The 22,181-nt window shown below is 45.6% G+C and overlaps 1 protein-coding gene across 6 annotated transcripts in view; it reads left to right on the forward strand.

Moving 5' to 3' along the window:
* AFF3 (AF4/FMR2 family member 3) overlaps positions 1 to 22,181 on the forward strand; it is a 628,365-nt gene that overhangs the window by 557,451 nt on the left and 48,733 nt on the right. For all 6 annotated transcript variants that reach the window (XM_030920551.1, XM_030920547.1, XM_030920549.1 and 3 more), the window contains 2 exons: positions 11,566 to 11,752; positions 19,562 to 20,656. In XM_030920551.1, coding sequence (XP_030776411.1) covers positions 11,566 to 11,752; positions 19,562 to 20,656 — 1,282 coding nt within the window. The remainder of the gene's footprint in view (positions 1 to 11,565; positions 11,753 to 19,561; positions 20,657 to 22,181) is intronic.

The raw sequence follows: 22,181 nt of genomic DNA on the forward strand, positions 1-22,181 counted from the left end.
TCTGAAAATCTGAGCTTAATTCTCATAATAGCAGTTTTAAAATGAATGAATTAATGCCTAATTGGACTAGGTGATAAAATGGGCAGGAACTATAGCAGAGACTTTCGTAATTGTTTCATTCATCAGCTTTTGAGATAATTAACCAGAGCTGGAGGTTGGAAGTATGGAGAGAGGGTTCCTTTCTACTTGCTAAGTACCAAGTGGGTGGTTGCCTGTTCTGGGACAAGATGTTAATGCACTTGTTCCTCCTCCTCCTGCTAAGTACAGCTAAACTCCATGAATGTTACATATAAAACAAACACAACAAGGCTGAAAGGCAGGGAGACGGCAAATCAGCTCGGGCCTTCGGGCCTGAGGAAAAGACATGGTGGTGACTTCCCTGGGCTTCCTTTTTTCTTTATATGGCACAGAGTAGATGCTGGAGAAGCCAGCAACCTGGCAGCAGGCACAGACAGAAGCCACAGGAAAGCCAGTTCTCTGTAACCAAAGGGTCAGGAAATGTATATCCTAGCAAGATGAAAACTTTTTTCTTTTTTTTTTAGACGGAGTCTCTCTCTGTCACCCAGGCTGGAGTGCAGTGGCGCAATCTCGGCTCACTGCAACCTCTGCCTCCCGGGTTCAAGCGATTCTCGTGCCTCAGCCTCCCGAGTAGCTGAGATTATAGGCTCGTTCCACCATATCCAGCTAATTTTTGTATTTTTAGTAGAGACGGGGTTTTACCATGTTGGCCAGGCTGTTCTCGAACTCCTGACCTTAGGTGATCCACCCACCTCGACCTCCCCAAAGTGTTGGGATCACAGGTGTGAGTCACGGTGGAAAACTTTTAGACAATAACCACCCTATTCCAGACAAACACCATGGGCAAAAAAAAAAAAAAAAAACTGTGGCCCCCATCCCCATGAGCAAAGCCTGAGTGGAGGGAGCTTAAACGTCCACCTTTGCACAACTGTAGGGAGACAACCCTCCCTACACCTGCCAACATGGCATTAGTGGAGGCCTGCGAAAACAAGCCGTATTTTTAAAAATCAACGTATTATCATACCAAAAATGTCCGGAATACAATAGAAAATCACTCATCAAGAACAGAAAACCAAACACCGTTCTCACTCATAGGTGGGAACTGAACAATGAGATCACTTGGACTCAGGAAGGGGAACATCACACATCGGGGCCTATCATGGGGAGGGGGGAGGGGGGAGGGATTGCATTGGGAGTTATACCTGATGTAAATGACGAGTTGATGGGTGCTGACGAGTTGATGGGTGCAGCACACCAACATGGCACAAGTCTACATATGTAACAAACCACGTTATGCACATGGACCCTAGAACTTAAAGTATAATAATAATAATAATAGAAAAAAAGAAAATCACTCATCATACCAAGAACCTGGAAAATCTCAACTTGAACGAGAAAAGACAATCCACAGATGCGAATACTGAGACCAACACAGGTGTTGTAATTATCTGAAGCATTTTAAAGCAGCCATCATAAAATGCTTCAATGAGCAATTAAAAACAAGCTTGAGACAACTGAAAAAGTAGGGGGGTCTCACCACAGTAATAAAGAAAATACAAGGAAAAGGCAAATACAAATTTTAGAACTGAAAAATTCAATAAGCAAAATTTGAAAAAGTCAGTGGATGAGCTCAACCACAGAATGAAGAGAACACAGGGAAGAATTAGTGAACCTGAAGATGGAACGAGAGAAATTGCCTAATAGGAACAACAGAGAATAAACAGACTGGGGGGTAGGGAAGGACAGAGCCCTGGGGACCTACAGGACTGTAAGAAAAGATCTTACATGGTTGTCATCTGAGTACCAGAAGGACAAGAGAAAGAGAGTGAGGCTGAAAATTATCCAGAAAGTATTCAGACTCATAATGGCTTTAAAAATGCCAAATTTGGCCAGGCATGGTGGCTCACGCCTGTAATCCCAGCACTTTGGGAGGCCAAGACAGGCGATCACAAGGTCAGGAGATCGAGACCATCCTGGCTAACATGGTGAAACCCTGTCTCTACTAAAAATACAAAAAAATTAGCTGGGCATGGTGGCGGGCGCCTATAGTCCCCACTAGTCGGGAGGCTGAGGCAGTCAATGGCATGAACCGGGGAGGTGGAGCTTGCAGTGAGCCGAGATCACGCCACTGCACTCCAGCCTGGGAGACAGAGCGAGACTCCATCTCAAAAAAAAAAAAGAAAAAAAAAAAAAGCTAAATTTTACAAAAGACATAAACCTACAGACTCAAGAATCTGAACAAATCCCAAACAAGATAAATTCAAAGAAATCCCCGTGCAGACTCATCGGAGTCAAATTTTGAAGACAGAAGACAGGTTTGAAAGCCCGGAAGCAGTGTCCCAGAGAAATGGACATTTACATCCACATAGAAACCTATTCAGAAACATTCATAGCAGCCTTATTCTTAGTAGTCCAAAACTGGAAGCAGCCAGAATGTCCCTCATTGGGCGAATGGTTAAAAAAACAGGTGAACCTTTCAAGGTCCTTACCATGGAATCCTACCTGGCAATAAAAAGAAACAAGCTATGGGTGTGTTAAAAAAACGTGGATGGCTCTCATGTCATTGTGTTAACTGAAAAAAGGCCCATCTCAAAAGGATACTTACTATGAATAAATTCTATCTCAATAATTTAGTTTAAAAAAGAACACATAACTATGTGATTCTATTTCTATAACATTCTCAAAATGACAGCCTTTTAGAGATGGAAAACAGATGAGTGGTCGCCAGAGATTAGGAATGGTAGAGGGCGGAGGTTGGTGTGAGTGACCCTAAAAGGGTATCATGAGGGAGATCTTTATGGTGATGGGACAGTTTGATATTTTAATAGTGGTGGTGGTTACATGAATCTATGTCAAGCCCGTCCATGTGAAAAGACCACCAACAGGCTTTGTGTGAGCAACAAGGCTGGTAAGCAGTGGAAAGTTACAATTAAAGGTAGTTATCTATTGTCAGCAGAGGAGGGGTCACAAGGTGCAAGGTGGAGAGATGATGGGACTCACTGTCCAGAAGAAGAATGTCACGAGGTCGATGGATCAATCAGTTGGGGCAGGGCAGGAATAAGTCATCATGGAATGTAAGGTTGGTCAATCAGTTAAGACAGGAGCTGGCTGTTTCACTACTTTTGTGATTTTCGATTGCCTTAGGCCATCTGGATGTATACCTGCAGGCTGGGGCTCAGAGGCCTGACCATCTATACATGTGATAAAATTACAAGGAACTATATATTGTGCCATTGTCAGTTTTCTGGTTTTGATATTATACTATAGTTACATAAGATTTAACCTTGGGAGTAACTGGGTGAGGGGTACATGAACAATCTCTGTACTATTGTTTTTTGCAACTTCCAGTGAATCTGTATTTATTTCAAAATAGAATTTTTTTTAAATAAGTGAGCCGATCCATCAATCAACAAGTGGATAAAGAAAATGTGATATACATATATCAGTATATATATATATATATATATATATATATATATATATATACCGTAGAATACTATTCAGTCATGAAAAGGAATGAATTAATGGCCTTCGCAGCAAGCTGGATGGGACTGGAGACTATTATTCTAAGTGAAGTGACTCAGGAATGGAAAACCAAACATCGTATGTTCTCACTCCTAAGTGGGAGCTAAGCTATGAGGATGCAAAGGCCTAAGAATGCTACGATGGACTTTCGGGATTCAGGGGAAAGGTGGGAGAGGAGTGAGGGATCAAAGACTACGAATTGGGCTCAGTGTCTACTGCTCGGGTGATGGGTGCACCAAAATCTCATAAATCACTGCTGAAGAACTTAATCCTGTAACCAAATACCCCCTGTCCCCCCGCCCAAAACCTATGGAAATAAAAAATTTTTTAAAAAAATATTGGCCAGGACGGTGGCTCAAGCCTGTAATCCCAGCACTTTGGGAGGCTGAGGCAGGTGGATCACAAGGTCAGGAGATCAAGACCATCCTGGCTAACACAGTGAAACCCCGTCTCTACTAAAAATACAAAAAAATTAGCCAGGCGTGGTGGCGGGCACCCGTGGTCCCAGCTACTCGGGAGGCTGAGGCAGGAGAATGGCATGAACCCAGGAGGCGGAGCTTGCAGTGAGCTGAGATTGCACCACTGCACTCCAGCCTGGGCGACAGAGCAAGACTCCGTCTCAAAAAAAAAAAAAAAAAAAAAAATCCTAAGGTAAAAAAAAAAATGAAAAAAAAAATGGTATTTGGTAACTGCTCTATGGAGTAGCCATTCTTTTATTCCTGTACTTTCTTAATAAATTTGCTTTCACTTTAAGAAAAAAAAGGTGGGCTGAGGAAGTGAGAATATTTGGTTCACCCCTTATTTGTCCCTGGCCCTACTAGTCTACATTCCTGAGTGGGTAAAACTTCTCCTGGTTGGGGTCTCTGTATTTTTCTATTTTATACTGAGCCATCTCAAAGTGTGTAATAATGGGACATAGATGACAGGTCTCAGAATGGTGCCCCACAGGCCTTGTTCTACCCGCAGATGTGTTTCATCGCTAAAATGCAGTGAAACTTTTCATGGTTAAAACTTTTCAAATTAGTTACCAGCATTTTAAAATCAGGAGATTTGATATAAACCTAAGGATTTGGGACTTCATGTGAAAAAAATCAAAAGATTTGATAATAATCAGCTCTTGTCTCCAGGTACAGAGATAGGCTGGCCTGGAGAAGCAGCATTCGACCTAGTGGGATTCTCCAATTTGGTTCCTTTCCCCTACCTGGGGAGCTGAGGGTCTGCTGACATTTATAATCACATGTTACACATTTGTTTTGCTTATACCTGAACACTTCACTCATGGATGCTACTTGCGTGGCCCCTGTGGGTTCTCAGTTTTCAGCCTGATACACATGTAAATGGTAGTGTTCTAAAGTTACCAGTTTTAAGAACTCCTACAATTCCCAAGGGAACAGAAAAAAAATACATTGCATGAATAAATTAGATGATTCCAATCCTTAATGCGGCAAGGGCTGCAATAGAGAAGTGGGCAGTGTGCTAGAGGGACTCGGGAGGAATCATCACTGATGCCTGGGGGAGCTGGGAAAACCTTTACAGAGTAGGGAAACATCGCCGCTTAGTCCTGCAGAACGAGTAGGAGGTAACAGTAACTCAAAGGAAAAAGAGAAAAAGGACTTTCTGGCACAGAAAATAGCATGTGCAAGGACACCCTGCTCGAAACAGACCCAGCCTGTCCAGATGCTGAGAAATGTATTATTGCCAAGGTTTAGGGATAGACCCACTGAGGTGAAGCTGGAAATCTGGTTAAGACCAGACCCTGAAGAGCTTCAAAAGCCAAGTTGTATAGAGAAATCATTCTTGGAAGTATTGCAGAACAAACAATTACATTTTAGGATAGAAGCAACAGCCTGCCAGTTGGGTTTTTTTTTTTTTTTTTTTTTTTTTTTTTTTTTTTTTTTTTTTTTTTGGACGATAACTCTAGCAATAGCAAACCTCCTCAAGCCCGCATTTACCATTCTTACTTATGTGGTATGGTGTTAGATGAATTGATATCAATAGTGATGCTATTAATAAAGGATTACTGTTGCCAGGACACTGGTTACGGTTTGGATATCAAGCATGTGTTCTCACAGAGTGTTGAATGAGGAGGAGCAAACATTATTATTCAGTCAATCCCAGTGGAGTGCCCACAGCATGTGTGGTGCGGTGTGGGTACCACAGCTGTCCACACAGCACCAACCAGGCAGAGAGCCTCTCTCTAGGTTACTTGTCAGTTAAAAGTGTGTGGACAATTTTGGGTATGTCTTCAGGCCCCACAATACACTTGGCAGGCAGGAGCACCCTTGACTGTGAGATCCAAGGTTTTGTCATTTTGGTTCCAGATCTTTTGGGTTATTTTTTGTTTTGTTTTTTTTTTTGTTTGTTTGTTTGTTTGTTTTTGAGACGGAGTCTCGCATTGTCACCTGAGCTGGAGTGCAGTGGCACAATCTCGGCTCACTGCAACCTCCACCTCCCAAGTTCAAGCAGTTCTCCTGCCTCAGCCTGCCGAGTTGCTGGGATTACAGGCGCCCATCACCACACCCAGCTAATTTTTTATATTTTTAGTAGAGACAGGGTTTTACTATGTTGGCTGGGCTGGTCTCAAACTCTTGACCTCGTGATCTGCCCACCTTGGCCTCCCAAAGTGCTAGGATTACAGGCATGAGCCACCACGCCCAGCCTCCAGGTCTTTTACTTCACAGTCTGCATTCAGACTTGGCCAAGGCTAGATTCCAAAAGGAAGGTGTCATTGCAGCCATAGGAAGAAACACACCAAGCAGATCATTTAGAGAAAGCTGGACCTCTCTCAAAGGTGTGTTTGGCTCTGACCACTCACAAAACCAGTCAAACATTTCATGAAATCAAAATGCAAAAAGTAAACAAACCATCCGAGAGGGAACCGTGCTTAAATTATAGCAGATGAAACTTAGAGTACATTTAAAGAAATATTCTCAGAAAGGAAGAAGTCTCTCTTAAAGGTTGCTGAAGTACTCTCAAATATTTTTTAATTAGAAAACTGACATTATAACCTTTTCAAAAGATTCAATCTTTTTAAAAAAAAAAAACAAAAAACAAACAAAAAAAAAACACTCATTAACCCAGTGATGGATTTTTTCTCTTTACTTTTTCATTCAGCAATCACACATGAATGCCTATTATGTGCCAGACACTGTGCTGAGCTTTGGTGACACAAAGACTTTTATTCCATGATCTCAATAATGTTTTACGGCTGCTGTCAAATGGCACCATGTTCATGAGATGGCACTGGGTCCAAGAACTTGGTAGGTAGTATGCTAAAAATTGTCCAAGTTTGTGTCATCATGTCAACCAGTCCGCGTTATCATTTCAGGAAAAAATCCACTATAATATATTTTTTTTGACAGGGCCTTGCTCTGTCACCCAGACTGGGGTGCAGTGGCACAATCATGGTTTACTGCAGCCTTGACCTCCCAGGCTCAAGTAATCCTGAGTAGCTGGGACCACAGGCACATGCCAGCACACCCAGCTAATTTATTTTTTGGGGGGGAGAGGGGGGGTTTGGTAGAGACAGGGTCTCACTGTGTTGCCCAAGCTTAAGTTAATTTTTTTAGGCATCTTTGGTACGTAAACATGACAACCAATCGGCACACCAAAATTTTCAGTTTGCAATTTTAAATATATAAAGCCTAGGCCAGGTGCAGTGCCTCACACCTGTAATCCCAGCACTTCGGGAGGCTGAGGTGGAAGGATTGCTTGAAGCCAGGAGTTCAGGACTAGCCTAGACAACATAGAAAGATCCTGTCTTTATAAAAAATACAAAAATTAGCCGGGTGTGGTGGTACATGCCTGTAGTTTCAACTACTTGGGAGGCTGAGGAGGGACGATTGCCTGAGCCCAGGAGTTTGAGGCTGCAGGGAGCTATGATCGCCACTGCACTCCAGCCTGGGCAACAACAAATTCTAGAGATATGTGTATATGTGTGTGTATGTGGCTCAGCTGAGTCCATCCTTTCACTAGTACTTGTCTGCAGGGAAATCCATTCCTGGCTTCCTCATCTTGGCTCTGCCACCCTCACTGCTGCAGCTGCCCCATGGTGGGCAAAGCAGCTGCAAGCACCTGTGGTGGGAGCAGTCACTACACTGAGGCCAGAATGGTCAGCTGACCCCAAGGCCCCAGGCAAGGCTGGGTTAGAGGAGCTGCCTTCGTGGAAGTGGGGAGAGTGATCTTGATCCCACAACTGGAGCTACTAGCACCGTCGCAGGAAAGTCTGCCCCCATCTTTGCTATGATTGTTTCTAGATTATAATACATACTTTCTACAGGGACCATTGAAACGTGAATATATTTAATCCAGACATCGCACATTGCACAACCCTTACAAGTAAAGTATGAAGAAAAACCTAAACTCTTGGCTCTCTCAGCTGTTTTAAAAACAGATAATAGTTATGCCAGTAAAGCTGTCATTTTAAGTGAATTTCGTAATTTAAGAAAGGAAAACATTAAAGTATAAGGTTTTTCTGCCAATATAATTCAGATCGGAGATGCTGCCTCCTTGGGCTAGTGTGCCTCATCACTTCGGGACCGAAGCCATTAAAGGCGGACAGCGTGGTAACTATTGAATGGGTACTTTCCAAGAAGTTGAAGTGGCACTTTTCAAAAGACAGTCACTTTGGGGTGCACGCCACAAGGAATCCCACACACCTTGCTGCCTGTGCCGTACACACAAAGCCCAGAGCACACAGAACCAGCATCGCATGTTATTTTGTTGAGTGCAAGCAGATGGAATGTCCTGATTTATTTTTCTATGATGTCCAGTGGTTTTGATCACCGATCAGAATGCTCTTTATTCATCTTCATCTGCTAATCGTTGGCAGATGTCACTCCAGAGGGTGGCAGAGAAACACATATCTTTCCTCCACATCTGTGTCCCCCAACCCCATCCTTTTAACAAGGAAGCTTTTGAGCCATGTGTTGTTATGCTTTTTTGTTTATTTTTGTGTGTTTACCCCCCAGTGTTTGGGGTGTTTTGGGACCTACCAAAAGACTATTTTTTTTAAGTTAAGGGGCACATGTGCAGGATGTGCAGGTTTGTTACATAGGTAAACGTGCCATGGGGGTTTGTGATACAGATTATTTCATCATCCAGGTATTAAGCCTAGTACCCATTAGTTTATTTTTCCTGACCATCGCCCTCCTCCCATCCTCCACCCTCCAATAGGCCCCAGTGTGTGGTTCCCTTCTCAGTGTCCATGTGTTCTCATCATTTAGCTCCCACGTATAAGTGAGAACACGCAGTATTTGGTTTTTCTGTTCCTGTGTTAGTTTGGTAAGGATAATGGCCTTCAGCTCCGTCCATGTCCCTGCAAAGGACATAATCTTTTTTTTTTTTTTTTTAATGGTTGCATCGTATTTCATGGTGTATGTACCACATTTTCTTTATCCAGTCTGTCATTAACGGGCATTTGAGTTAATTCTGTGTTTTTGCTATTGTGAATAGTGTTGCAGTGAACATATGTGTGCATGTGTCTTTGTGATAGAATGATCTGTATTCCTTTGGGTATATACCCAGTAATGGGATGGCCGAGTTGAATGATATTTCTATCTTTAGGTCTTTGAGGAATCACCACACTGTCTTCCACAATGGTTGAACTAATTTACACTTCTACCAGCAGTGTATAAGGGTTCCTTTTTCTCCACAACCTCGCCAACACCTGTTATTTTTGGACTTTTACATAATAGTCATTCTGATTGGTGTGAGATGGTATCTCATTGTGGTTTTGATTTGCATTTCTCTGATGATCAGTGATGTTGAGCTTTTTTTCATATGCTTGTTGGTCACATGTATGTCTTCTTTTGAAAAGTGTCTGTTCATGTCCTTTGCCCACTTTTTAGTGAGGTTGTTTTTTTCTTGTAAATTTGCTTAAGTTTCTTATAAACGCTGGATATTAGAGCTTTGTCAAATGCATAGTTTGCAAAAATTTCCTCCCATTCTGTAGGTTGTCTGTTTACTCTGTTGATAGTTTCTTTTGCTGTGCAGAAGCTTGTTAGTTTAATTGGATCTCATTTGTCAATTTTTGCTTTTGTTGCAATTGCTTTTGACATCTTTATCATGAAATCTTTGCCCATTCATGTGTCCTGAATGGTGTTGCCTAGGTTGTCTTCCAGGGGTTTTACAGTTTTAGTTTGTAAATGTAAGTCTTCTTGAGTTGATTTTTGTATATGGTGTAAGGAAGGGGTCCAGTTTCAATCTTCTGCATATGGCTAGCCAGTTCTCCCAGCACCATTTATTAAATATTCCCCATTGCTTGTTTCTGTCAGGTTCTACAAACTATTAACATGGATCCCAGATGTTCATGTTCAGTCAGAATTCAATCGTCTTTTTTTGTGTGTGATTCCATTGATAGTAACCATCTAGATTCAGCCAACAGGAAAGATGGATTTTTGTTCATAAGGAAGGAAAGAAATATTACGGCCCCTGAGCTCTAACTGTCCCTTGCCCTACTCTGTCTTAAGATCCAGGATCCCTCACTCAATTCTAGACACAAATAACAGGCTGGAAAAGAACGCGCTGCAGCTCAGGCAAGGCATGAACGTGCAGATGTTGTCTGGTGCTGAAGAATTTTGCCAGACAATCAGTATAGGCGGCAACATTGGTGGAAGAAATGAAAACCCCACTGAGGAAAGTTATGTTCAGACTCTGGTTCCCCTAACCCTGCCGTTCCAAGAGATGCTTTTATTTTTAGCTCTCCCGCAAGATAGTTTCTTGTCTGGTGGTTTTTATAGAAACAAAGCTCCAATGAGTGTTACCTCTATCCCCACCCCCAAACCCAGGATTTATGAAAGTCCTCTTGGGGCAAAGCATGTATCAAAGATTTAAGGGATGGGTGAAAGGAGTCCTTTATCATATCCAGGCTGCTTTGCACTTGAGACTGTCAAACGCCCACAAGCTCCCTGGCCCCTGGCCTTCACTGATGCTCGGTCCTATAGAAGCACTGGTCACAGGTGGAAGCAAGCAGATATTTGCTGACTCAACATACAAGAGTGACTGGCATTTTTGGTATTTAGAGCTTGACCTCAAAAGAACACATTATGGTGTCTTTCAATTTTGTTAATAAAGGACATTGAAGATGTTGAATATTATGTGAGTACTGAAATTTTCTTTTTTGCTCGAACACATTCTGGGTGGATGTATGCTATTTGAATTTTTATGGTTAATTAATTACTATTGGAAAGCATCAGTCAGTTTTTCTTGTTATCTTTGAGTATGTAATGACTTTCTGGCAAATTTCAGCATGGATATAAACATCAAGTATAAATGTGAAATGCAGTTCCTATAAGCCACAGCACTGGGATTGAATTTTGAAGTCCAGAATATACAAAAGTGTGTCAGTGAGGGATCTTCAGTTCTCTAGGAAAGGACTCAAAGGAAGGTTACAGTTTATAACAACATCCCAGCACCTGTAATCGCTACAGCACTTAACTACAGGTGGGAAAAGGGAGGAAGCAAGACATGAACTTGGACAGTCCCTCGGTCTCTGGAACCTTCCAGCAGGCCATGAAAGCTCAGAGCAGAACGCCATGCCCTTCCTGACAGCCCTCTGCCTAATCCCTGCCATCATCCTGCATTTTCCTCTAGGGCAAAAATAAAGCAGTCATTTTCATGCTTTGCAAAATAGTTCAAGCTTTTTGGATTTCCTTGCATTTTTGTAGATGATTGGATTTGGGGATGCATTTTAAAAGCCATTCCCAGAACAGCAGCAAAATAGAAACAGCCATTTGAATGTTACACCACCTTCCCTTCCAAAATGGCCACACGAATAACCAGTGCCCGACTACCAAGGGGCACTAACTTCACTCCCGATTTTATTTCTATATATGAGTTGCTTTAACCTTTAGGATGACTTTGACCTCGACGCCTGCTCTTTGAGTTCCAGGTCATGGTTGACAGATGTGTAGGCTGCGTGCCTCCTCCCTCCTTGGGGTGCATGACAGCTTGGTGGTGTTTTCCTGTTTGCTCACTTGGCTTTCCTTCCCTCTCCTTCCCGGGGGCCTCGTGGGCTGGCAGCACCGTGGTCCAGCAGCCCAACTGCAGAACCTCAGTGCCTTCCAGCAAGGGCAGCAGCAGCAGCAGCAGCAGCGGCAGCAGCAGCTCCTCCAGCGACTCAGAGAGCAGCTCAGGATCTGACTCGGAGACTGAGAGCAGCTCCAGCGAGAGTGAGGGCAGCAAGCCCCCCCATTTCTCCAGCCCCGAGGTAAGCGCTGCCTGGCTCAGGCCCCTCCTCTGCCGACTTCTGTCTCCAGGATGATAGCAAGTCCTGGCATCGTCACTGTCACACTGCTGCAGGTCTCCTCCCTCCTGCAGACCCCAAGCCAGGTGCTGGACAGGAGGAGGCTGTGGGCCTCGGGCTCCACATATTCCCCATGCTGTCCCCTCGTCACAGTGTCCTAATTACACAGCTTCCTTTGAAGTACAGAAACATCAACTTTCATTGCTCCCAAATCTCTATCTTGACTTCCAGAAATTTCCAAGTATGCTGTAAACATCACTGACGGGAAATAACCTATGGCTCAGGTCTCCCTCGGGGTCAGCCAGGGCAGTCACTGGACAGGGCCACTCACCGTCGGGGAAGTGTGGCCACCCGTAAATCACAGGGAAAAGGGTTTTATGGATTGGACATGGTCAGATCCTTACCTTTTTGCGGTTTGTCACGGATCAGAAGAACAAGGGCTATAAATACTAATAAAACCTTCTTAACTGTGTTTTGTTTGTGGAAATATAAAAAGAAAAATTAGCATCAACCTACAAAAAGTGATGGAACCTTTTATAGTTGTGATGAGTATCTATGTGGAAGATTTAGGTGCCTCCTGTAAAAACATTAGAAGGTACCAATAAAAACCATTGCTATTTCTACTTTAAAGTAGAAAGGGGAAAATGAAATAGTAATTCAGAGCATGAAGATTCTTGGGAGAGGGCGGAGAGAAACTTCCCCAGGCTGCAGAGCTCTAAGGGTAGACTGTAATTTCTAACCAAGGAATAAAATAGAGTTTCTTCTTGAGTGTGTAAACATTTGACATGACTACGATGGTCAGGTTTAATTTTTTACTTGCAACCCTCTATACCATGTGGGGGGCCATATTCCTAAATAGGCTCTGAAATGGAACTAAACCCACTTCTACAAACCATTGCATGGGAGGGGAGCACCTTAATGGGCCCGATCAGCCTCCCAGTGTCCAGCTTTTCTAGTGGTGCCTTAGATGTTATCATACCTGAAAGCAGTGGTATTTCCATCTCAGGTTCACAGAGTGGCTCTTCAGTCCCTTCAGGTTTTTCCCCTCCCTACTTCTTTCAGGAGGCTGAGGCTTTTTGCAGGAGCACTGTGAAATCAGGGAGATTTTGTTTCCCCACACTCCTCATTTTCTCCTCAGCACCTTTCTGCCCTGCCTCAGGACTCTCCATTCATCTTGAACCATGCCGTCTCTCCACGCTCTCCTTCCCATGAGGTTCTGTCTCTGTCTCTCCATCTATCCATCTGTCTGTCCATCTGTTTATCCAACTATCTATCTCTGTATAAGGAGAAGGCTCTTAGCAACATTAACCTATGAAAGCCTTATGGTAACAGAACCCTGGCTTTTCCCAGAAACTAAATTATTATTCCTTCAGCATAATTGCATTTACTCATCCATTCATTCATTTACTCATTCAGAATTCATTCAACAAATATTTACTGAGCATCAGTCACACAGTACTTGGCCCTGGAATATGCAATTATATGACAGAAAATGTCCCTGTCTTCATAGAGCTGACATTCTAATGGGGATAATTCAAAATGAAAAACATACAGGAGTTAAATAAAGTAGAAGAGTTAAGCAGGCTTCTTTAAAGCCTGCTTTATGCTATATTTTGTGGAGAAATTCTGGAATATTTAGTTATAAGAAATAACTGTGTCCCAGGGACAGTGCAAGGATAGGGTAGGCAGTGGGGATATCCAAAAAGTGTTCATGTCTCTGAAGATCACCCATCCAGGCTCCTCCTCGTGGCTTTGCAGGTTAAATTCATGAATGTTCAGTCTTATTTTCATCCTGAAATGTAGGTCCTAGAGCTCCCGTGTTGACTGAAACCTCATTTAAGACCAGTACAGTTGGCTGGGCGCAGTGGCTCACACCTGTAATCCCAGCACTTTGGGAGGCCGAGGCAGGTGGATCACGAGGTCAGGAGTTCAAGACCAGCCTGACCAACATGGTGAAACCACGTCTCTACTAAAAATACAAAAATTAGCCGGGCGTGGTGGTGGGAGCCTGTAATCCAGCTCCTCAAGAGCCTGAGGCAGGAGAATCACTTGAATCCTGGAGGCGGAGGTTGCAGTGAGCCGAGATTGCACCACTGCACTCCACCCTGGGTGACAGAGTGAGACTCCATCTCAAAGAAAAAGAAAAAAGAAAAAAAAAAGAGCAGTACAGTTATAAAGTGCTTTAAGCCAGTGCTTTCTAAATGTCACTGAGATAATTACAAAGACTTGAACTCTTGGGTGATGAAAGGAGGCTCTTGTCACTTCTTCCAGCAGCTATCAGAGGCCCCTCACTAAGGAGAGGGGGCAAGAGCCTCCTAAAGAGTCAGTCCTAAAAGTTTAAGTCACCTGAGGCCACGTGTGGTTTTGAATTCCTGGCTTCCCTACGCAGAGGACCGTAGAAGCAGCAGGTCATGTGTTAGCCATGCTACACGTTCGTTCTTTCTGCAGGAAAGAAATGTATTTGTTGGAATAAAAGTAAAGTTCTTTTAACATTTTTCCTAAGGATAATAGAGACCCACACACCCTTTAGAAAGAAAATGGGTTTGCAGACTGCAAATGGCAAAGGCGGGAAGTAACATCACCCTGTGTGTCCTCCGCAGCTGTGCTGCCTGGTCTGGCGGAGCTGGCCCAGGTCACCTTACAGAGAGCAGTGAGACTCCTTTTCCTGAACCCCAAATGACAGTCGGGCTCTTCATAGCCATGCACCTCACACTCCGCTGCTCAGACCAGTTTGTGCTGCTTTGAAGCAGAACGCCTCTGTTCCTCCCTCCCCTGCTATAACACCCTGCTATGGGCGTAGGAGGCGCCCTGCATTCTCCTCACCGTGTCCCAGCACTCAGAAAACCCACTGGGCTCAGCTGAGTCATGTAGGAGATGTTCTTTCTGGCTGTGTGTGTTGAGAGCCAATTTGTTTCACATAAATCACTATAGTATGGTAATGCCATGTTCCCACACAGCATGGAGGGGCCTTCTCTGTGGCATGATGTGGGCTTCATTGGTCTCAGACTACTTTTCCTCACCGGAGTCTAATCTGCTTTCTGGGCAGTGTACAGCCTCTTATACCAGAGCTTTGCAGGGGAAGTTGCTTTCCCACTCAGCTAACATGTTGACCCCACACACGGAACTCCCTCGACCTTTGTTGTACAATAAATATTATGTAGGAGGAAAAAAAATATCCTAGACACATAATGTTGAGGAGATCTGGGATAAAAGAGGTTTATCCCACCTCTTTACCGACAGAATCATCACCCAGCACTTACTATTGCTTGGGTGTACTGTGTTTTCCATTGTGACATTTCCCGAATTGATCTGACTCTGGAAACCCTCCTTCATGGGATAGATGAGCTCAAAGCACATTTTGGAAAATGCTGCCCTAGATCGTTCTTAAAAAATCAGCAGAAATGTGATTCAAGTTGCTCACTGATTCAATAAGGTTGTCATTTATTAGGTGCCTATGAGGTCCGTGGCAGCAGGTACTTGAAGGATTTAGATGAAGCAGGGAGCAGAGTGCATGGTGAAGAGCTGGTGTGTGAGTCAGAGGGAAGATCAATTAGGGAGGAGAGTCGTGGCTGAAAATATAAAGCAGCGAGCCAGCAAACAAACCAGAACTTTGGGCAGAAACCCCTGGTGGATGGCTCAGGAGGTGGACTGCCGCATGCCGTGGCCTGGCGTCTGCAGCCTGAGTTTTCCCTCCTCACTGCCACTGAACTCTGTATCCTTGCAGCTTCCTTGGCCACAGTTGCCTCATTTCCAGAATGGCGGATATTCCTGCTCTGCCTAATCTGTGAGGTTGTGGGGTGATGGAAATGATGATGATAAATGAATAAATGGTACAATGTGAGTGACAGCTCATTGTGAGTTCTTATTAGGAGGAGAGACGTGGTAATCTGCCTCCCTGACCTAGTATAGACGCTGCAAGGGATACTAAAGAAACAGAGACCTGGCCCTTGCCTGAAAGAAGCATTTGGCTTTTTTGAAGACAGAAGACGTATATACACATGAAACAAATACGAACATCAAAAGACAAGGCAATTGACTATAACAGAGGGCAACAAGGCCGGGCGCGGTGGCTCAAGCCTGTAATCCTAGCACTTTGGGAGGCTGAGACGGGCGGATTACGAGGTCAGGAGATCGAGACCATCCTGGCTAACTCGGTGAAACCCCCGTCTCTACTAAAAATACAAAAAAAAAAAAAAAAAAAACTAGCCAGGCGAGGTGGCGGGCGCCTGTAGTCCCAGCTACTCCGGAGGCTGAGGCAGGAGAATGGTGTGAACCTGGGAGGCGGAGCTTGCAGTGAGCTGAGATCCTGCCACTGCACTCCAGCCCGGGCGACAGAGCAAGACTCCGTCTCAAGAAAAAAAACAAACAGAGGGCAACAAGCACTGTTTGGAGTGTTCTTGGTGTTTTCTCCAAAATTCAGATCTAATTCTGTCACTTTAGGTTGAAGACTGACATTTCTCAAAGGAATGCGGTCCCCCTTTCATGAGGCTATGCCAGACAGTAGTGGGAGACACAGTGATGCAGCAGTGGAGACAACTGGTCTTGAAACCTAGATGAGTACAAAGTTAGTCTCGGTGGAGCCTGGTAGCTGTGCAGCTCCGGGTATGTCCCTTAGGCTCTCTGAGCCTTGTCTACACGTTAGGGGTGATAACCTTTCTTATCTGTAAAGATTAAATGAGATAATACACGTGAAGTGGGAGTTAAACTGTAGGTATTCTGACAATGAAAGATAATGGACGCCCTTGAACGCCAGGCTTAGGAATTTGGATTTTGTTTGAGAGTCAATAGGAGGTTATTGTAGATCCTTGAGAAAAAAAAAAAAAAAAAAAGTATGATTTAGTGATGTGTGGAAAGTGGGTACTTCAAACTGATTTCTTCGGCTGTGAAGTGCCGAAAAAATGACCCAAAAGCATACCAAGCAGTGGGCCTGTACTAAATGTATTAAATTCTGCCCTTCTGTTGATGTTCCTGCTAGGAAGTTTCAGTGTGAATTTGCCCATGTGCAGCTGTGTTTTGGCTACAGACAGACTTCCGTGTTCTCTCACATATGAGATGTGAGCTGTAGAAGGCTCCGGATGGTGGCAGCGAGGAGAACTAGCGTGAAACGCAGCGGCGGGGCCAGCGTGAGGGGTGTGTTCTACCGTGTGTGTGTGTGTGTGTGTGTGTGTGTGTGTGTGTGTGTGTGCCCTCTCCCAATATGTGCACCCTTTCTGCAAGAGGCCCCTTCAGCACCCGTTCATACTTCCTGTGCCCCATTTCTCTAGGGAAGCTGAGGCACAGGTGAAGGCACTGACTTAATGAGGGAAAAGGGGGTTGGGGAGACAAAATTAGAAGCCATTGTTTTTTGCCACCAAAGTAGCTTTCAGGCGGTCTCAGCTAATCTCAGGGGAGGTGAGGGATCCCCTTGGCCGAGAAGCTGTTCTGTGTCCCACTGTCCTGCTTTCTCTGACCATGGGAGGACACCTACCACTGCCACATGCACCGGGCATGCTCCATAGGTTTCCCATGTTCCCTTTCTCTGGAGAAGCTAAATAAAGCGAGGTCATGATTTACATAGAACTCAGAGGTGCAAAAATGTTCTGTCTTTCTACTCATTTGCATATTTCTCTGGAGCCTCTGGTTCTGTTCGTGGCATGAAAACAGGCAATGAAAAAAGTCATGTCAGAGACCAGAATCTGTGTCAGGGCCAGGGGCGGTCCCCCTTCCCCACGTACACTCCAGGATGGGCTTCTGCATCCTCACAGCCCAGGGAAGGGGCCTTCATCCTCCTTCTGGCCTTCACTGAAATTTTCCTGCTTCTCCAAGTCACCAGCCACCCTGTGCCAGTCTGCCCTGAAGGGCAGTTGGTCCCATCTGGTTTGGGGCAGCCAGCAAGAAGTCCACAGTCCCTGTCATAGCTCTGGTTGCCCGATCTCTGGTTGCCCGATCCCCACGCTCTGTGGCCAATTCCTCTTGGCCCCCGGCCCCTCTGGTCCATCAGAGGCTTCCCACTTCCCTGAGCTGTGCCCCGGACTCAGCCAGGGCCCCTGCATCTATGATACAGCCCTCTTGTTCCCCCTCTGAAATCCTCAATGCCTGGGGTGAAGCCAAGAGCCCTGAGTTCTGCTCTTTTTTTTTTTTTTTTTTTTTTTTTGAGACAGTCTCGCTCGCTCTGTCGCCCAGGCTGGAGTGCAGTGGCGCGATCTCCGCTCACTGCAAGCTCCACCTCCCGGGTTCATGCCGTTCTCCTGCCTCAGCCTCCCGTATAGCTGGGACTACAGGCGCACACCAGTATGCCCGGCTTATTTTTTGTATTTTTAGTAGAGACAGGGTTTCACCTTGTTAGCCAGGATGGTCTCGATCTCCTGACCTCGTGATCCCCCCGCCTCGGCCTCCCAAAGTGCTGGGCCTCCCAAAGATACAGGTGTGAGCCACCGCGTCCAGCCAAGTTCTGCCCTTAATACAGGCCTCACTGTTGAAAAACAAACCTTTGGTACTTCAAAGGAACCTTTTCTAATTTATTATGTTAAACTGTTTTTTCTCTGGCAACAGACTCAATTTGCTCTAGACTTAAACCTATCAAGCTTGAAGTATGGAGCCTAAGCAGTGTCTTCTTACTCTAGCCTTGTATCTGGTCTCCCCTGAAACAACGGATGACACGAATTCGAAAGGTGGAAGGCCATAGGGAAGAAAAAGCATATCACCTTAGCCAACATATTTTCCCCATTTCACTTAGAGTCACAAATTGAAAATACTCTGGCTAAAATTCTGTTATTCTCAATACACCTTTTTTTCTCTTATTAATCATAATACTAGATAAATTGACTTTCTTTAGACATTGGCATTTAATCCCTGTAAAATTATTGGATTGGTCCTTTATTTATTTATTTATTTATTTCCAAGACATAGATTCTTAGAGACACAACTGAAAACAACAGACCTCTTCCAGGAACAATATGCATCTACACGTTTCCCATCCATTTCAGGGCATTCCCTAGCCATCCCCACACCTTCCATCCCAGAGCCAACCTGTAGGCCACAGTTCAAAACCAGTGACTTTCTTGAGTTGCTGTAAGTCAGCAAAACTGCTTGCAGGAAAGTGTTCCATCTCACCTCCGTGTCTGAAATATTTCTAGCAAAGTGTGATGGAAGCAGGTTGAGGAGAGACTGACCCAGTCAGGCTGCCAAAGATACACAAGTCCCTCTGAAATAGTTCTATATGCAAAACCAGCCATCTTCCCAAGGTCATTGCTCCTACCACCAAATAACTACAGCCTACCTGCCCTCAACACATAAATCATGTGTTAATTGTTTGGGATTGTAGGTTCCACTTAGTCCCCTCTTCAGATCTTCCCAAAGGTTTAAGTCTCACCAAAAAAAAAAACAAGGGATTTATGCTCAGGGCCTCTAAACTATTCTCTAGTTAAGTTTTGGAGAATTTCAAGTTTACATATGTACATATAATTATAAAAACAAAATCTATACTAACACTCAAAAGTACTAGGAAATGGGTTCTAATGAGGCACAATGCTTTCGCTATTTTTCCAAAGAGACTTGGAAGTGCTGCAAGGACATTTAGTGCCACGGGCAGGTAAGGACAGCATCATCCAGGCATCCTGAGTGCCACATGGAGCTGTGACACACACTTAATGCTTCCATTTTCCCTTTGCTTCCGGCCCATTCGTTTTCTGCTCGTACCCTTAGAGGAGTTAAGTCAAGATAAAAACAGCCAGGCCCCTTTAAGTGAGCCTGTAATGAAAGATGTTTTGTTTGTCACCGGTGTCCTGCTTTCAGGCTGAACCAGCATCCTCCAACAAGTGGCAGCTGGATAAATGGCTGAACAAAGTGAATCCCCACAAGCCTCCTATTCTGATCCAAAATGAAAGCCACGGGCCGGAGAGCAATCAGTACTACAACCCGGTGAAAGAGGACGTCCAGGACTGTGGGAAAGTCCCCGACGTTTGCCAGCCCAGCCTGAGGGAGAAGGAGGTCAAGAGTACCTGCAAGGAGGAGCAGAGGCCGAGGACAGCGAACAAGGCCCCTGGGAGTAAAGGCGTGAAGCAGAAGTCCCCGCCCGCGGCCGTGGCCGTGGCTGTGAGCGCAGCCGCCCCGCCGCCGGCGGTGCCCTGTGCGCCCGCGGAGAACGCGCCCGCGCCCGCCCGGAGGTCGGCGGGCAAGAAGCCCACCAGGCGCACGGAGAGGACCTCAGCCGGGGACGGCGCCAACCTCCACCGGCCCGAGGAGCCCGCGGCCCCGGACGCGCTGGGGACAAGCGTGGTGGTCCCCCCGGAGCCCACCAAAACCAGGCCCTGTGGCAACAACAGAGCGAGCCACCGCAAGGAGCTGCGCTCCTCCGTGACCTGTGAGAAGCGCCGCACGCGGGGGCTGAGCAGGATCGTCCCCAAATCCAAGGAGTTCATTGAGACAGAGTCGTCATCGTCGTCCTCCTCCTCGGACTCCGACCTGGAGTCCGAGCAGGAGGAGTACCCTCTGTCCAAAGCACAGACCGTGGCTGCCTCTGCCTCCTCCGGGAGTGATCAGAGGCTGAAGGAGGCTGCTGCCAACGGGAGCAATGGTCCCAGAGCCCCTGTAGGCTCCATCAACGCCAGGACCACTAGTGACATCGCCAAGGAGTTGGAGGAGCAGTTCTACACCCTGGTCCCCTTTGGCCGGAACGAACTTCTGTCCCCTCTAAAGGACAGTGATGAGGTCAGGTCTCTCTGGGTCAAAATCGACCTGACCCTCCTGTCCAGGATCCCAGAACACCTGCCGCAGGAGCCAGGGGTCTTGAGCGCCCCTGCCACCAAGGACTCTGAGAGCGCACCGCCCAGCCACACCTCAGACACACCTGCAGAAAAGGCTTTGCCAAAATCCAAGAGGAAACGCAAGGTAGGCCTGGGGCTGGGACTGGGGTGCAGGGGGCGGGGGTGGTGCGGGGCGTAGAGGGAAAGGGGCTGTCTCTTAACTTGTGGGTACTTGGGTAGAGCACCCATAGGCTGCTGTTAGGGACTGTAGGCTGCTGCAGGAGTTGTGTGCGTCCTTACCTAACACACACTTCTAGGGTACTTTCTATATCCAGACACTGTTGTAAGCACTTAACATCTAACTTGGCTGAGTCCTTAGAACTGCTCAGTGAGGGAAGTACAATTATTATCCTTTTTTTTTTTTTTTTTTTTTTTTTTTAAGAGGGGGTCTCGCTCTGTCGCCCAAGCAGGAGTACAATGGCACCATCTCGGCTCACTGCCACCTCTGCCTCCCAGGTTCAGGCGATTCTCCTAACTCAGCCTCCCAAGTATCTGGGATTACAGGCATCCACCACCATGCCCAGCTAATTTTTTTGTATTTTTAGTAAAGACAGGGTTTCACCATGTTGGCCAGGCTGATCTCGAATTCCTGACCTCAGATGATTGGCCTGCCTCAGCCTCCCAATGTGCTGGGATTACAGGCATGACCCACCACGCCCAGCCTAATATCCGTATTTTATAGTTATAGGTAATTAAGCCTTATCCCACTGCATGTCAAAATAGGAAATATTTATCAAGTGTGTGCACACACAGCTGGATGTAGGCTCTGTGAGAAAGCTGAACACATTAAGAACCCCACTCTTTGCCCAGAGGAATGGGGTGACATTGATAGTGGGATCACTCGTTGACCCAAGAGGCCAGTGGCCTCATGAAGTTCAAGGCTGTGGCAGGTGAAAATGAATACGGCAGACCCTAATGCAGCATCAAGACCAGCAGCTGTTACTTCCGTTAACATTGGTCAAGGAGGGCTTCATGGTGGAGGGGCCCTGAAAACAGGGCTCTGTAGAGGAGGGACATTTGAATACGTCCAGGCTCACGGGTGGAAGCAGTGAGGCCAGGGGGTGAGAAGGGCAGCGCAAGGACAGGGAGAGCTGGGGGGGCATCTCTGGCAGCAGACACTGAACGTGTAGCCCATTTCGAAGGTTTTTGCGCAGGGGAATACCTTAGTCATCCATTGAAGCCAATTTTGAGGATTTTTAACCCTTCCTGTTACCGTGTATTCAAAAGCAATTTTTACCACAGTGAAAAATACAATGGGTGACAGACCAAGAGTGCAATATTCATGGATGGCTCCAAATTCAGGACCAAGTTTTCAGTAACAGCTCACAGGTCTATAGGTCCCCATGACAGATGCTGCTCTAGGCACTTTATACATGTTAAATCATTTCATCCTTACAACTTTCTGAGGCAAATATTATTGTCATACCCACTTTACGGAGAGGGAACAGGCTCAGAGAGCCTAAAGCAGCTTTGCCCAAGGTTACATAGGTCCTCAGGGGCTGAGCCAGGAATGAACCCAGGCTGTCTGGCTTCAAAGCGTCACAATAAGAAATCAGTCTGAGGTTTGTATATTTTACAGTTTTCTGAAGGCAGTCTAGTTGATCAATAGA

This window comes from Rhinopithecus roxellana, chromosome 17 (genome assembly GCF_007565055.1).
Source record: "Rhinopithecus roxellana isolate Shanxi Qingling chromosome 17, ASM756505v1, whole genome shotgun sequence".
Taxonomy (NCBI): Eukaryota; Metazoa; Chordata; class Mammalia; order Primates; family Cercopithecidae; genus Rhinopithecus; species Rhinopithecus roxellana.